General features: G+C 42.6%; 1 protein-coding gene across 7 annotated transcripts in view; it reads left to right on the top strand.

Annotated features, from left to right (window-relative positions):
- Positions 1–18,197, top strand: part of LOC125901746 (glutamate receptor-interacting protein 2-like) — a 438,014-nt gene that overhangs the window by 408,877 nt on the left and 10,940 nt on the right. For all 7 annotated transcript variants that reach the window (XM_049597920.1, XM_049597754.1, XM_049597836.1 and 4 more), the window contains exons 15-20: positions 3,196–3,259; positions 5,521–5,666; positions 6,755–6,899; positions 16,749–16,888; positions 17,269–17,463; positions 17,581–17,737. In XM_049597920.1, coding sequence (XP_049453877.1) covers positions 3,196–3,259; positions 5,521–5,666; positions 6,755–6,899; positions 16,749–16,888; positions 17,269–17,463; positions 17,581–17,737 — 847 coding nt within the window. The remainder of the gene's footprint in view (positions 1–3,195; positions 3,260–5,520; positions 5,667–6,754; positions 6,900–16,748; positions 16,889–17,268; positions 17,464–17,580; positions 17,738–18,197) is intronic.

Genomic DNA, 18,197 nt, shown 5'->3' with positions numbered 1-18,197 from the left:
GGTTTGATTTGGTTTTGGGCCATCAGCCCAGCACGGCATTGATTTGCATTCCCATTACAGCAGGGCTACTTTCTTGAAGGTGTGTCTGTAACTGATGACGGCTTGTCTTGAGTGATGACGTTTAAAAGCAGAGTGCTGTTTTTGCTGCATGTGTTTTTCCACAGCAGGACAGGTAAAAGAAGTTTACCTGTTGGAGGTGAGCTGTTTGCAGAGGTGCACTAAGAGCCTGTTGTCTGCAGCTCTTCATCAACATCTCACTGTCGCTGTTTCTGCTTTGACTTTCCTCCCTGCTGTGTTATTAGACTTGCCTTAATTGAAGAAAAGCTGCTATCAAAGTTCAGCTAATTCAGTGATGAACACATTTAATTTCCTAAAGAGTCTTCACAATAAAAGTCCCCTGTTATTTTCTAATGTAAAAACTTTAATTGTGAAGCAGAAAATAAGGAAATGTTAAGTTTTTAGCAGCAACTTCACAAAACTTCTAATACGTCTGATAGCGCACATGAAACAGTAAAATAAAGCAGATATCTAAAGTACAAACAGGACGCAGGAGAGAACTGAACTCCGAACCACAGAGATTCAGTTAGAAGCTACAGATGTACTGAGAGCTGAACACACTGAGACTTTAAAAATGCCTTTCTCTCTGTTAACCTGCAGACAGAGGTGAGTCGAGTCTCGAGCAAGACGTAAATGCTACCTGCTTGCGGGCGGGTGATCTGGCTTTTGGACCTACTCTGCAGAAGGTCCATGTGGTGCAGCTTAGCATGACATGCGTGGAATGGTGCATCTAAACTGACAATGGAAACACAAATCGGCGCAGCACAGCTTGACTCGGCGCGGCCTAAAGTGACAGTGGAAAAGGCCCACAAGTCTCATTTATCCAGTTGTGTGTTTACTACCTCCCAGTCGGACAGCCCCTTCTGACGGGGAGCTGAAGTAAATGTGAAAAAATCTGTCTGTGTCTGAGATGCCAGACTCCACTGACAGAAACAGTCATTTTACCTCACTCAACATGGGAGCTGTTGGTCCACTGCTGCTGCGATCAGTTAGTTAATGCTATTGTGTGACTTTGGTGTTAAGGTTTAGTTCAGACTCACCAAAGTCACACAAGAACACAAACAAGCTAACGATGGAGGCAGTGGTAGACCAGCAGCAATTGTGAATCACATACTGCACTTTGAAGCTTCACTGCTGCTGTCCTACATTCAGTGTTAGTGCTGATGTTAATTATTGTGAGTCTGACGTGTGTATACTTTAGTTTGGCAGTATTATTTTAAAGTATGAGCTCAGTGGCAGGTCAACTGTTGAACCTGGCACATTTTTAAATATTTGGACTAAAGACATGTAAATATATCAGTAAGTATTAAAGATAAAATTTAGAAGCACTTAAATGTCCTGAAAAGTGTACAACAGAATCGTCAGACAAATGTGAAAGTGTTAACACTCTCAGGCCTCTTTATTTAAATCCAGTAAAGCACAGTGGTGGGATAAGTACTCAGATCTTTTACTCAAGTAAAAGTAGCAATACCACTGTGAAGAAACACTCTGTTACAAGTAAAAGATCTGCATTTAAAACTGAAGCCATCGCCAAAAAAAATGTTGACCTTATATGTGTCTGCAAACCACAGATATGTGACATTTGTACAATATCATTTAGCAGATGAAGCTGAATTGAAACTTTTTTTTTTTTTTACGTTTTAACAATGCTGTAGTTGATGTGTGGTTAGGTTGAGGCACAAGAACCACCTGGTTATGGTTAAGAAAAGATCAGTTTTGGCTTAAAGCTCCTGCTTTTGGGGGCACACTCCACGCTAGAATGCAGTAATGTCTCAGTAAAAAGTACCGCTTTACATGTCAGTATCTTCACTGGAAAAAGGGCCACAGGTTCCTAAAAAACACAATTTTTAGGGAGCTGAAACACCACTGGAAACACAGCAATAACTAGCTAAAAAGACAAAGGAAATTGTTTTGTTGGGTTCGGACAGTGTTCTGCAGTTTGGCAGGTGTCTCACCAACGTGTTGTGCCTTCTACCATTCCCTCAATGCCAATGCAGTGGGCTGCAAAACTTTACATAAGTGTAAGAACAAAAGTAGAAGCATTAAAATATACTTTAAGTACCAAAAGTAAAAGTATTCCAGGCCCATGAATTATGTGTGTCTGTGCATCACTAATGTTGGTGGTTTAATCCATAAAAATACACCATGATTCTTTAGTTGATTAACAGTATTTTGTACTGATAATCTGAATCTGCAAAACAGCTCAAGACTAAAGCTGCCAGACCGAGTGCAGCTGTTGTGGAAGAGACATATAAATTAACATAAAATGGGAATACCTGGGAAAGTACAAGTCCCTCAGAATTGTACTTACAGTAAGTACAGCACTTGAGTAAAAGTACTTAGTTACATCCCACCACTGGTTAAGCAGCTCTGCTCACTGAGACTGTTATTTACCTGCATAACTGTGTGAAGCTGGAGGACTGGTGTGACCTCCACGGTTAAACAGAGGCTTTCAATAAAGTTATATGTGTAACTTTACAAGAAAAAAGGTCATCCCAACAGCTCTATCTAAATGTACACATGCTGAAAAACTCTACACAGAGCCATGATGTATGTTTGTATATATGTATGTATGAATGTATGTATGGGTTGAGGTTGATCGAGTTGACCTCACAGTGCTTCCCTGTGAATAACAGGCTGCACTGTGGGACTCTGAGGCAGAGAACGGAGCGATGGTGCCACCTTCTGGCTGAAAGTATCCACAGCTGAAAGTGAAAAGACTCCTGCAGGGCAGAGAAGGAAACATTAGCTGATCTGACAAATTTACCAGCTGACGTGGACAGTTTTTCTCCTGATAAGAGGATAAGAGAGATTCAATGCGACAAGGATCATTTCCTTTTCTATGCTATCACAACATTTTCAGCCTTTCCCTCTCTTAGTGGCTGTTAAAGGGAAATCTGATTTGTGATGTGTGCAACTACACACACATTAACTTCAGATTTAACCTTCCTTCCAATACTGTATTATAAGACAAATGAAACTATCAAAGTTGTTACCGATGTTGTTTATTTGGCACTTTTAAACCTTGATGAATTCGTAGCAATAGTAGTAGTAGTTTTGCATTTTCATATTTGACTGCAGTGTCACTTGCTTTGCTGTTGTTGCTGCTGCTCACTGTGATGTCATCTCCCTCCACAGCCAGTAAGAAGCCAGGAGAGCCCCTCATCATTTCTGACATCAAGAAGGGCAGCATGGCCCACAGGTATCTAACAGGCTTTTTTGTTTTGTTTTGTTTTTCTGTTCTGTTGACCTATCATTCCTTCGAGTTTATACATGTAAATTCAAGCTAGGGTGAGGCCCAAAAAAATCAGGCCCGATCCTAAATGAACTCTCAGTTTCTACCCAAGCATGACCCGAACCTGACCCACGGCAGCAGTTTTGGGCCGAGCCCGATTCAAAATAGAATTTCTACTGTAAAAAAAAAAAAAAAAAATTATATAGAGGATTCCCGCTGTCATGGAAAACCTGGGAAAGTCATGGATTTCCTTGTGTTGTAAAACTGTAATCTTTCATGGATAACCTTCAACACAACGTAATGGCAAATTTATTATTTATTATTTTATTTTATTATTTATCTGGAGTTGATGACGTAACATTAAAGTTAAAGTCCCACTGATTGTCACTCACCCGAGCGTGTGAAATTTGTTCTCAGCATTTGACCCATCCCCTGAGAGAGCGGCGAGCAGCAACGGTACCGCGCTCGGGAATCGTGGTGATCTAACGTAGCTCTAATATGCCTCAAGTTGTGACATTTTGTTTACCATTACTTATCATTTTCTCCCAGCATCCCACCTCTCCCTCCATGATGTATGCCAGCTAGCTAAAATTATGTTTGAAAATCACTGTACAAGTAGGGCAAGAAGAAGAATATACCATGGGTCCTTGAGAAGTCATGGAAAAGTTTTGAAATTTTGTCTATGAAAATGTGTGGGAGCCCCGTATATATTATAATATCAATGTTTTTAAAATATTTATCACAAGCTAAGTGCTGACATGTTTCCTCGCACCACTTCTCCTTCTCCTCCTCCTGTTATATCAACAGTCTGTCGCCTGGTGCACGACAGGTTCAGCGGAGCGGGCTGCACCTCTCTGTGCGTCTAGTGTGCACGGCTGTCTGTGGTGATGTGGCGTGCAGATGATGATTACTTCTCTCTGCTGCATGTTACCCACATCTCTCTCACTGCTGGGAGAGACTTCCCCCCCAGCACACCCATGCACACAGACTCTACATTGCTCTGTAGTTCTGTCACTTTCCCTCTCTCAGTCACATTTCCCCCTTTTCCTCTCTCTTTCCCTCTTGATTCAGTTTCTTACACACCAGAACTGCCAGTTTCAGTTTCATTGAATTAAAAAAACAGTGCTGATAAACTGGCGCCCTGACCCCGATTGACACCTGAGGGCATTACAGCTCATCCCAGCGCAAACCAGGCAGATAAATGAATGAATGAATAAACTTTGTTTGTATCACACCTTTCATGCATTGAATTTGCAATTTAGTGGCAGATACAAACAGCAAAGAAATAAAACCATACAACACTCATTCAAGGAGAAATGAGAAGAATAAGCTAATTAATCAATCAATTAATTAATCAAATAATTGAAACATACATATTAAGAATATTAAAACAGACAGCTGCTAGATGTAGGCTATATTAAAAAGATATGTCTTAAATCATTTAAAACTGTCCACTGAGCCAGCAGGTCTAATATTTAAAGGCAGGATTTTCCATAGTTTTGGGGTGTAGCAGCTAAAAGAAGCATCCCCAAAGGTTTTTGTAGTGACATTAGGAACAGTTAAAAGAGCAGCTGTGGAGGATCTCAGGGTTCGTGGAGGGACATAAGGTGATATTGAGTCTATTATATAGGAGGAGGCGATACCATTAAGAGTCTTAAAAAACCAAAAGAAGGCCTTTAAAATCAGTTCTAAAAGATACTGTGAGCCAGTGTATATGGTCTCTCTTTTTAGTTTTTGATCTGGCTGGTCCCACGCAGGCTTGGGCAGAGAATCAGAGCTTTGATTGATTGATTTATAGCGTCCAAGTTGTTTCCACATTACAACTTAAAGCTCATGAACACACCGAAGTCGGAAGAACGACCATCCAATGAGCACATAAATGCACCGCTGGCATTGGCTGGAGGAGGCCTCAACTCAAGTTCAATTTAATCTGTCCTTGCTCACTCACTCAGTGCCCTTGCTGTACGACGTTAGTAGACGTCCCATTATGATAGATCAGTTCATTCTCATTTAGTGACCCTATGATGTCAGCAAGGGCATGAGTTGGAAAAGTAGGGGATTCGTGAGCACTCAGATGGTCGACAGGGTGACCTGGTACATACAGGACGCCGAAAGAGCCATTCAGAAAGATTTGTTTGTTCATTTTTAAGAGTATGTTACTTGCTAATTACAGTTGCACTACAGTACAACCATGACAGGGCCGAACTCTTTCTCTTTCTGTCCTTCAGAACAGGAACACTGGAGCCTGGTGATAAGCTGTTGGCCATCGACAACATACGACTGGAGAACTGTTCCAAAGACGATGCAGAGCAGATCCTGCAGCAGTGTGAGGAACTGGTCAAACTAAAGATACGCAAAGACGAAGACAACTCAGGTACATGTGTGCACATGAATATGGCTGAGTCTGTCTGTGGTGCGTCCGTTAAAATCATAAGCATAATGTCGACGGATTTTACAAGTTGTTTTTTTAATTAACAAATAATGTTCTTCAGTTTAGCAGGCATGAACTCTATGGAGATGCACTACCTGTGTTTGACCACTGGATGGTGCTGTTGTCCACAACTCACGGACTCCAGCTGCAGATTTAAAATGGTCACATATTGTAAGATGCATCTTTATTGATCCAAGTGGGGAAAGAACTATTGGAAAAGTGAACAGTTAAATCAATACTAAAACAATAACAACTGTTAAACAACAAAACAAAAAGAACAAATGAAGATATAAATATGGAAATATGGTAAATAAACGAGTAGGAAGGTGATGTCCTATTGGTGGAGTGGTGCCATGTAAATATCATGGACAGCATGTAGCAGCCTTGATTTCCTGAGTTTCAGTCCAGCTAACAACTCTTGTGCTTTGTCAGTTAGTCACCAGCCACCATCTTGGATTTGTGCAGTTCGAGGACTTTATTAAATGAATGCATCTGAGTTGTTGCAAAGAGATGTCGCCCTGTTTCATTGTGTGTTTTCATGTGATGTAAAAAACACAGACACACACAAATACCGGAGAGAGATTGTGTAATCGTGCTAGATTATGACTCAGAGGATATGATCACACACACACACACACACACACACACACACACGCACACACAGGGTAAAATGCAGAGATTATATTCATGCTACATGATGACAAGGCAGTCCTCTCCCTGGTTGCCTTGGAAACTGTGTCTTCCTCACCAGTGTTGTCTTGAGAAGAGTTTTGACCTATTTCTGGAATGAAATGTGTTTGTGTGTGTGTGCATATGTGTGTGCGCATTTTTGTGCATTTCACTTGAACAGATAACGTGATGCAGTATCACCAACTGAAGTGCTTTAGTGTGTGTGTGTGTGTGTGTGTGTGTGTGTGTGTGTGCGTGTGTGGGTTGAGCCACATACGTCAGGCAGTATCATTTGCTCGCTGGAGTTGAAACATTAGAATAACACTTGCATGTGCGTGTGTGTGTGTGTGTGTGTGTATCAGATGAGCAGGAGACGTCAGGCAGCATCATCTACACAGTGGAGCTGAAGCGGTACGGAGGCCCTCTGGGTATCACCATCTCAGGCACCGAGGAGCCTTTTGACCCCATCACTATATCCGGCCTAACCAAGAGAGGCCTGGCCGAGAGGTACATGCTCTCTCTGTCTCACACGCACACACACACACACACACACACACACACACACACACACACACTGTCTCTTATGGGAAATCTAGGTTACCATTTTGAGTGTTGAAGCATTAGGTAAGTCACTGCAGCTGGAGATTTTTGGATCGTTCCGTTTTCACATACTTTAACATTTTGCCTCAGTGTAACAGTGTACACATGAAGCATAAAATACAACTGAAGACTGAATTACAACTGAATCTACTAAAAGTGCTGCTGTAAACTGTTAAGATGTGTTCACAACATGGAAACGGTTGAGCCTAGCAGCTAATGGTACAGCACTAAACAACAGCAACAGTGCCGACCTTCACGACAACACTTTACCGACAACAGTGGTAACAACAGTATGAGCACTAGAGTTGGGTTGATTTCCGGTTTTGCCAGCCTAATTAGGTGTATCAGTTTAAACTGGTTAGATTTTATGCAAATAATACAAGAAAAATAAATAAGAAAAGAAAGCCATGAGGTAATGAACATAGAGAGTCACCACCTTAAGTACCCACAGTGCCTGAGCCAGACATGTGACAGGCCACACCTGTTGCCCATATTCATAATGTAAATAAACAATGAACATATATATGTACATGTGCACCCCAGTGTTCTACCAGGGCTACTTTTAAATACCACCATGTACACAATTTATATCCCACATATCGAAATAACTTGGCCCCCCAGCAGGATAATGCACCATGCCACACTGCAAACATGGCTCAGGAATGGCCCAAGGAACATGACAAAGACCTCAAAGTGTCAACCTGGCCTCCAGATTCCCCAGATTCCAATCTGAATGAGCATCTGTGGCACGTGCCATTAACCCACCTCACAGCCCACTGGACTAAATGGATCTCCTGCCAACGCACTGGTGCCAGACACCGCACGACACTCCCAGAGATCCTGTGTCCATGCCTCCACAGGTCAGAGCCAAGTCCGACCCAAGGAGGCCCCACCTTGGATTAGGGGTACATCTGGGGTACCGGCACATCACAAGAATCCTTGAGCAGATTGGGACCTGGGAAATTTAGAAGCCAGGTTGACACCTTGAGCTTTTTGTCACACTCCACAGGCCATTTCTATAAGAGGTGCCTCTGTCCATTTATGTGACCATAAAGAGAGTTTTGGTGCATACGTAACACTGCTTTATGTGTGTAACATATGAGACTAGAGTTACTCCATAAAAGGAGCGAGGCATCGTTGCAGATTCAGGCTTTTAGTGTCTGTGTCCTTTTTTGGACTAACTCTACTCTTACATGTTTTAGATGTGAGTGGTTCTCCTTGTATAAAAACTCATCTGTCACAGTGTAGAATACATTCAAACTGTTGAATAAATGGCAATAAAGCGTTATTTTGGCCATTAATAATCACCACAACATGTGTCTGTCGTTAATTTGCCCAAAGAGCATTCAAGGCTTCAAACATGTGAATAATTTCCCTCCAAAAACACAGTTCACTCTCATCAGTGGTGGTGATGAACCAGCCACCAGCGTCTTCAATCACTGACAGTCGGCACCTGCACAACATCTTACACAACATGAAACACCTGCAGCTCTACTGTGTCTTTAAAAGAGATGTCATGTGGGTGCACACAATGCTCTTCATATACCACTTTAAATGGAGGCAAAAGGAACACGTTGTCCCTTCACACAAACCTGGTTCGACGTGGAATTGCACATTTTTCTGAAACATTTAAAACATGGCAGAGAGAGGGTTTGTATAAACCTCTATAGTCAGCATGAATCATATAATTTAATCTCCACTGGTTTATTGTTTCAACATTTTATTTTTAGACCAGTGGTTTTGCATTCATCAGCAGACACTTGTGATTCCTAAAAACCCTCAAGTCGTATTTTTTGGGACACAGGTGTTGTTCTTGCATCTGTGGAAATTTGTGTTGGCTGTCATCCCACCTCTCTACAGTATCATGTTTTACAGTGTCTCATCAGGTGGTGGATGAATTAATATATGACTCCGGGATTTTTTCTTGTATTGAATTCTGTGAATTATATCTCCAAGGTCTTTGGGTAGACTGTATTGCTCTATGTAACGAGGAACACCAGTATTTTTTTTTACCCTTTTCCCTGTTTTGTGTCCAAGTTCAGGATGTCAGTTTCAGTTAGTTTTGCATTTGCTAGCTTTACACTCATTAACTAGTAACTAGTTAAACTGTTAGGAGAAAATAAAGCAAAATGATGTGAAATACAGGAGACCTTTCCTTTAAGTCCAGCGCTCCACTGACTCATTGAGCTTTAGGGCTGCATTTCTAAGCGCTGTCCATTTAGAGGTGGTGAAATTTAAATGTTGGTGTTGTAAATGTCTTTTTATTCTAGTTTCTGTTGGCTTTGCTGGCAGCACCCACAGCTCCAGTCTGCTCTGGTTAGCTAACATTAGCTGTGGCCGCTGAGTGGGAGTTAGCTAGCAGTGCCGCTAATTTTGAGATTGCTGCTGGTAACGCTGTCCAAGTGACTGCATGTCATTGCTGTAGAGACATTTTAGCCACCCCCAATCTTCCTTGAGGTCACCCCGGTGAGTAAGCCGCTTCATTTTGAGCTGCAAAACCCCTTTAGTGTTGTTAACTATGTTAGCACCATTAGCTGTGCTGACACTGCTAACTGTGCTAACAGAGCTAACAGTAGTTATCAATAGTGAAGGGTGGTTTGCGGCTCAAAATCAAGACTCACAGGGGCAATTTGGGGGAGACCGGAGTTTTGGCATGACATCCATTAAACTAATCAGTCTGTTTGAACTACGCACCATCTGGGGTGGGTGGGAGCTCGCTAACGGCACTGCTTATTTGGAGATTCCTGCTGGTAACGCTGTCCTGGTATTGGGAAAACCCTCTGGTCTCCTCCAGCTCCCTCTTGTGAACAAGCGGCTTCAGTTTGAAGAATTGTCAACTACGTCAGCTCCACTAGCCGTCCTGACACTGCTAACGATGCTGACAGAGCAAACAACAACGCTAAAGGAGTTTTGACGGAGGGTGGCCACAATGTTTCCACAGCAATGAGGTTGGCTTGGGATGGTGTTACTAGGGGTAATTGCTGAATGAGCAGCACAGCTAGCTAGCATTAGCTTCCAACAGACCCTGGTAGTGCAAAGTGCAGTTAACTGAAGAGTAGAACAACCAACATGCATAACCAGTAAAAAACATTCCTGGCAGTTAACTGATTAATGGTTGACCATTGACATCCCTAGTTTGCGTGACCAGGTGGAACAACAATTTTTGAAATGGGTCCAGTATGAAGAGCGAGCACTGCCGCTGGCATCGGCAAAACAGGCTGCAATGTAACCACTCAGGGGAGGTGCAGCCTGTGTATTTATATCCATTAAAAGTGCGTGTTTTTTCCACTGTCACCCTCAGGTTGTTATTATGAGTGTCTCATAACATGAGGGAAAGGTCTGCAGAGAAATTAAATGTCGTACTAAAGGAGAAGTCTCGTCATAAATGAGGAGACATTTCATGCATTTTGTGGCAGACGTGACCAACACATTGCTGGCTCTGATGTTGCTCACAGGACTTCTTACAAGTTTACACATGAATGTTCACTTGCTCTTCGACTACAGTGAGGAACAGACCTGTCACTGCTTCACGTAGCCTTCCAGTCATAGCTTTTTTTTCAGGCTTCTGATTTGGCCAACATCTTCTGTTTCTTCTTTTTTGTTTGGCTCAAGGGTTGTGGTTATATTGTTGCCTGTTTGGCATGCTCCTGACAACACCACCGTTGTGTTAGGGATTTTCATTTGGACAGAGATTTTTTGTAACAGTGTTTATGTGGGGATTTTTTTGAGAACAATGAAGGGGAAAACCCTGTTTTCAAAAACAGCCATTGTCTGTATGGACGAGGCCTTTGAAACCAAGCTGATTGCCAGCATAAATGTTGGTATTGTACTTTCTGCAAACCATCAATAAGTAACATTTGTACATTATATTGTAGTGGATATGTGTTTTGTTTCAGCAATGCTGTGGTTAGGTTTTGGCACAAAAACCACTTGGTTATGGTTCAGAAAGGATCATGTTTTGGCTTAAAATAGCCGCTTTTGGTGGCACAATCCTGTTTGGAAACACAGGGATGTCTTAGTAGAAACACCTACAAGTGTAAATTACTGGTTTCATCACAATACGATATTATATTGATCCTTTAGACGCCGATATGGTATTTTCCAATATGATAAAGTCTGCCATGATACAATTTCGATTCAGTCCGATTTAAGGGCCAGCGATTGATATGGGATGATATAATATACCCATTTAACACAGTCTGTTACAGAAAAAGCTGCCGCCCTTTTCTTTTTCACGAGATCATTTAACAAAGTTATAAAAAAAATACCTTAATAATAACTCTCAAGGTTCACAGACATGTCATTTGTTTTTTGCTAATCACCCATTATTAGCTGAAGTATGTTTACATTACTTAGCATAGCGGCTAGCAGACTTTCCTCTACTCATAACTTAACAAATTTCATGTGTTATTTAAACTTTTTCTCACTTACCATTTGTTTAAGTCACGACATCTCCCAACAGAGCAGCTTGGTTGAATTTCAGCCTACGTTAGGCTGACCAAATGTCCTCTTTTGCCCGGACACGTCCACTTTTCACGTCCCGTCCGCGGCGTCCGGGGGGTTTTTATAAACTGATGATAATGTCCGGTTTTCCGTGTGTTTGTGTGTGTGTGTGTGTGGTAGAGTGCGGCACGGGCAGCATATTTCTGTCCGAACCCGAACCGAGCCCGACATTATTTAATGACCAAAGCACTGAGTTTGTGTCACACAGTGGTTACAGGCTATTTAACAGGCCAGGCGTGCGCCGTGGGTGCTCAGCTGCGGAGAGGAAGACCTCCGCGTTTGAGACAGGAGCGGGAGGCGGGAGGTCCGACGCTTCCAGCGAGAGGAGAGGGAGAAATAAAACAAAATAAGATAAAATAGGAAAAACCTGTCTCCCTCTTTTATTTTATTTTCAGCGTTTAATCAAGGTGGAGGCGGGCGGCTGAAGGTCTGAGGCTTCCAGAGAGGAGAGAGGTAGAAACAAACAGCCAATGTGTGTCTGTGTGTGTTATGTTCAGGTGTTGTCACGTAAATAACAGTGCCCAAACAATAAACAGGACAGACAATAGGATTTTATTTATTTTTACACTACATTTTCACTGAAAGCTGACCGAATCCGACCCGAGCCCGAATACAATTTATAGCTACATTTTTGACCAAACCCTGACCGACCAGTCAGGTACCATCGGGCTCGGATCGCCACACTCTAGTGTGTATATGTGTCCCCTACTGGGGCCTATCTGAATTTCTGTCTTTGAGAGATATTATTTTGTAATATAAATGACTTTTCTATCCATACATATAAATTTTAAATATATTAAAATTATAAGGCATCTTTGAGTAAACTGCGAGTATCATTTAAGTAGGCTATGTCGTGGCTGGCCGAGTGTCCTCTTTTTTGGAAATCAAAATATGGTCACCCTAGCCTATGTGCACATTTTTTCGGTTGAACATTGTTGAAACAAAGCAGCTAATGTTGCTGTAGCGAGAAGTTAGCAGAATGAGACGCCAGACCAGGCAAGTAACATAAGGGCGTTTACGTTTACGTATGGCATGCACTCTGTCTGTTGACCTGTATTTTCTAGGGCTGACCTCCATTTATGGACATTCGAAGCTCTGGAGCTCAGAATGAATTTAATTCAAAGCATTCGACAACAACGATGGGGTGGGGGGATTAAAAAACAACAACTCGCAACTCGCAAAACTGCGCAACTCAGAGCATCAGAAGTGTTTCTGACACCAGACTCAGAGCGGACCGATGGAACTGGAAAATGCATATTAGGCCTACTAGTTACTACTTCCTTTTTTCAAGTGATTTCCCAAATTTGTTGTTGAGTTGTGATATGCCAATTGCTTTTGGCAAATCTGGCACTCTGCTTTCTGGGGGTTGTTGGGGCATATTTTAAAGTGCAACCACACATCTGATGACGTCTTGGACATGTCTGCCAGCTCTGAGTGCGCTTGTTGTCAGTATTGGACTGGTGCGGGTTAGTGTTGCATTTAAGTCCTCCCCCCAAAAAACGGAAAAAAAGCACCCAAGCTTCGAAATTTTTTTTCACAATCAAATCCCATGCCATCGAACGAAGCTTCGATTTTTTTGGGTCAGCCCTAGTATTTTCTCCTAAATAGAAAATATTTCCACACTGCTGATTTGTTTTCGAGTAAATAACGTTATCCTTATCGTCTTTTTCTTTTCTGCTTGCCATCCACCTTTTGGTGTTTGACGTTGACACAGACTTTCAAAATAAATGCAAATCATAAAGATGACGATACAGATCAATGAAGCATTGATTTGTTACATATGATGTAACATCTTTGTGGTTTGCAGAAATGTACAATACCAGTATTGTCTTCTGGTGACTGGGCTGTAGAAACAGGATAGCTAAAACTGTCAACCTCAACGCAGGCTGGTCCAGATTGGAGTCATTACTATCCTGTGTGGTCAAGATCCATATCAAGAATAAAAACATAGATTTGATCATGGCAGCACAAGCAGAAGTTTAAACCCAACTGGAGCAGATGAAGGAACCAACTCACGCTGCCTTATTTAGTCGTCCGTAGCAGCGAGGTGAAAACCTTATTAGGAGAAATATTAGAAGACGCCTCGGGCGATAAATAGAGGGATTCCCCACCAGCAGCTGAGTGTGCAGCAGTGTGTGACATGCAGTGATGACAGATGAGATAATGAGAAACATGATGCCGTGGAGAGATGGGATGGCAGCTGGTGTCCACGGCAACGAGACTGAACAGAAGATGACATAATGGTTTCCCTGAGTCAGAATCATCCACTGGTGAATTCAGCTTACGGCCCGTCCCACAGCACAACAGTTATTTCAAAATAAAATGTCAGTTTTTATAACCGGCTCAGTGCACTGAAACACACCCAGGGAGGCAGCTTACTGCTCGCCCTGCCACAGCTACACACACACACACACACACACACACACACACACTGTGACCCCATTTCTTGGAGTTTGTGATGTAATTGCTCTATTTCCTGTCCTAAACTGTTGTCGATAAAGCACTTTGCCTCAGACCTGTTGGCTAAAAGCACTCTATAAATAAACTTGGCTCAGCTTGACACAGAAGAAAGTGCAGGAATACATTTAATATCAACATCTCTGCTTCTCAAATGTTCACCTCGACCCACTTCGTCTTTGAGCGCCTTGTAAATAAAAGCTTAAGATAGAAAATCCAGAAAACCTCCTCTCTCAACTGGCTTCAGTCATTCATGCACAAGTTTAAAGTATAGACGTGTAATATGTGGGCTCCTGGGTGAGTGTTTGTGAGATAAGGGTTCAAAACGAATTACATCTCAATCAAAGTAGGCCACAAGATAAAGGACTGCTTTATATTTTACACCAGGTTTCACACAGTAGCCGGTGATAGTGGGATTAAATGTGTGATTCAGCCAGAGTCACCTTGTTGTGACCTGAAACTTGTCATGTGGTTGTTTACATAAATTTTGTTTTAACAGTAATACCTTTTAAATTAAATTCCTGAACCCAAATCTGATCTGTAAACAATGACAGTGTCACTGCGGGGCAGAGGCCCAATGTTTCGGCATGTGGCTTATAGCTAACGCTGTGCCCTACAAATTATATTTGTGCACAGCTAATTTGTATTTGCAGGTGTTTTGGTGGAAATATAAAAAGGTAAGGGATAGATTGTGGTCTTGTTTCATTATTCAAAACATTTTAGAGAAATCTCCAAGGGTCAGTTCATACAAAATCATCCAGCAGCATGAACCTAGCTGGACTGAAATGTATTATTTATGTACTGTTGATGTCATTGTGTATTTTTACAGCTGACAAACTGGTTTAAAGGCCCTGACACACCAAGCCGACGGTCAGCCGTCGACCAAAGTCGGCCGTCGGTGAGTGTCTGTCGCCCTAGTTTTTGCGGTGTGTCCCGCACTGTCGGCCCTTCGGTGGCGGCGGCTTTTTGGCCGACTGTGCGTGTTGAATCGGCGGCGGAGCTAGTCGGTGAGAGAGATCACTCTGATTGGCTGTTCAGGTTTTATTCCCTCGGCCCTGTAGCGCCGGGGCTAGCTGGGAGCGGTTAGCGCAGCATGACCGAGGGAGGCACAGCCAGTTAACCTCTGCCAGCTTCCCAGCTAGCCCCGGCTCACCGTTTGGATCCAACTGGAGCACCGAGCCCTGGTTTGTTATTCAGGTTAAGCTGAGTGAAGCTGAGTGAAGTGGAGCCTGCGGAGGACACACCAGGACCGTCTGAGTGTAATAATCCGTGGAGGTGCTGCGGTGCTCGGCTACACAGATAGGTAACACCTCGGCTGACAGGATGTACCACTCTGTCACTCCGCTCTCTCTCACGCAGGCGCAGAACGTACGTGCCACTTGGCCGTTGGATGTAGTCCATGTAGTGTGTTCAAATGCAACTGACACAGGGCGACATGAGGCGACGCAAACGACGCAACAGTTGGCTTTCGTCACCGCTAGTTCTCTGATGTCGGTTTGGTGTGTCCGCACCTTTAGACAACTAATGTTAATTATTCAGCCCAGTCAAAAGAAGAAAATGTTTGGGGGGCTGGAGCCTATCCCAGCTGACATTGGATAAGAGGCGGGGTACACCATGGACCGGTCGCCAGACAACCATTCACGCTCACATTCACACCTATGGGCAATTTAGAGTCACCATCTAACCTGACCTGCATGTTTTTTGACTATTGGTGGAAGCCGGAGTACACGGGAAAACCCACACTGTCACAGGGAGAACATGCAGACTCCACGCAGAAGGGCTCCCCCATCGTTCAAACCAGAAACCCTCTTGCTGTGAGGTGACAGTGCTAACCGCTACACCATCGTGCCACCCCTTTCAAACAACAGAAGTGACTTATAGCCACCAAACCTGGGTGATTTTCAGTAATCCATTGCTGGTTTCCCTCCAGGGATAGTTCCATGGAAAGCGGTTGTTTCTTACCAAGACATTGCTGCAAGACATTTCTGACTGAGGTGGTGTCACGTAAAGCCCTTTTTTCAAATCAAGACATGATCTTTTCCTAACCATAACCAAGTAGTTTTTGTGTTTAAACCTAACCACACATTAACTACAGCGTTGTTGAAAAATAAAGTTTCAATGTGTCCGCCAGTGATGAAATTACACGTATTTTTACCAGAAAAGGACTTTCGTAGAAGTGAAAGTCACCTATTTGATCTTGTATCTGGTATTTACTGTACTTAAGTATCAAAAGTAATTTTATGATATTAAATGGACTCAAGTATTGAAAGTAAAAGTACAAGTTATTCTGAGAATTTTTAAGTTCATTTCTTCTGAACACACCATCTTAGTAGTGGAGCCTATTACACTTGATGAAAAATGAGGTCTTTTTCACATCTTAAAGGATTTAAAGAACAAAATCCAGTTTTCCTTCCTTCCAGTTTCTTCACTCATCTGTCCCTTCTGCCCTTCCTTTATTTATTGGAGTAAAAGTGTACATGTTTTAGGAAATGTTGTGGATGAAAGTGAAAGTTGACAGTAATATGAAAACTTGAGTAAAGTGCAAACACTCCCAAAACATACTTAAGTACTGTAATGTAGTATAATTACTCTGTTACATTACACTGCTGGTATCCGCCACATACTAACATACGATTCTAACATATCCATGGTTTGCAGAAATGTTCAGTATCTTTACCTGATGTGCCCTGGTAATATTTTCCTGTGTGTGCATTGTGCTGAATTGAAAATTACCTCCTGTGACTGTGTATGTCCTCTCACCTATGTGTGCGTGAATTTGTTTTCATGTGTGTCCAGGACAGGGGCGATTCATGTAGGTGATCGGATCCTGGCTATCAACAGCGTCAGTTTAAAAGGGAAGCCCCTGAGTGAAGCTATCCACCTGCTGCAGATGGCTGGAGAGACGGTCACCCTCAAGATCAAAAAACAGCTCGACAGTAAGTATGGAAACTGGTAATGGAAACAATGATCAACATGGTTGTAATGAAACAAAATGTTATTGTCTTATTTTGTTCATTTCTGTGTTCTTGGTTCTTTGTCTTTATAGCTATTACCAAGCTTGAGACCTGAAGTTGTTTTCGGAATCAGCCTTTTAGTACGCACTCTTGATCCTGCCATTTTTTTGTAGACTCCCTTCATTAAGACTTCTCCTAGATGCTCGTAGTCTGTTAAGTTACTGGGACAGTCAAGTAACCTTTGCCTCCTTGAGATGACTTACAATCATTCTGTCTGAAAACAGGCCTTGTCTCCGGAATTCTTTGTCCTTTGATGATCTCTTTATCGGACAAACCTAATTCCTCTTCTTCTCCTCACCAAGATGTAGAGGAGAGGAAGGCAGCAGAGGCAGAGGACACAACAGAGAATGAGCTCAGTGACCCTGAGGAGGACGATTTGACGGACAGCCAACAGACCAACAAACTGTCAGAGCTCTACTCCACAACCATTCCCAGCGTCGACTCTGCCATGGAGTCATGGGATGGCTCAGGGCTGGACGCTGGCTATGGCAGCCAGGGTAAGCTGTATATCGACACATGTAGACTGTGTAGTTTGATGGCAATTGCAAACTCAAGTAGCTTTTCTTATTGTGAAGAAATGAGGTCTTTATCTAGTTCCTCCACTCCTCCTGCAGGTACGTACAGCCACCAGGCAGCTGGTATCGCCCTCCACCCTCATGAGTGGCGTAGTGCCAAGCAGCAGCGCAGCAACACACCTCCACCAGGACGCCGGAAGAACTATCCGTTCAGTGACGGAGGCTTCAGTGAGGATGACTGGGACAAACCACCTGGGTAGGACTTAATTTTATGTTTTAACTCAGATCAAAGATCATTTATATTTTTGCTGACTGTTTCTGAATGTCTGCTGTACAGTGTTAAATCTGGGATCCATTCAGTTACAGTGAAACAAAGGTTTCCATTATTTTTGCTTAGGTGTTCATTTTAGACCCTATTCTAACATTAGATTAGATTTTATATTTCTCTAAGTACTCAATAATTTAATGCAAGTACTTGAATGTGGAAAGTTGAATCTTCACCTTTGAGAAGCTGGAATAACTCACTGTATATAGTTATAAACATACAACTTAAATTAAAAGCCTAATCCCAGTTGATCTCCCAGTCCCTTTTACCAGCCCAATGTGGCTACACATTTCGACAAATAAAGGCCTGTCTCAATTAGACGCCTGGTCTGGTTGCCAAGCAGTTCATTTTTTTTATAGAAGTTCTTCAGATGTATTAAACCGGGTGCTGA

Source organism: Epinephelus fuscoguttatus, linkage group LG1 (assembly GCF_011397635.1).
Source record: "Epinephelus fuscoguttatus linkage group LG1, E.fuscoguttatus.final_Chr_v1".
NCBI lineage: Eukaryota > Metazoa > Chordata > Actinopteri > Perciformes > Serranidae > Epinephelus > Epinephelus fuscoguttatus.
The sequence above is the reverse complement of the archived record's forward strand: the minus strand, read 5'-3'. Positions and strand labels throughout refer to the sequence as shown.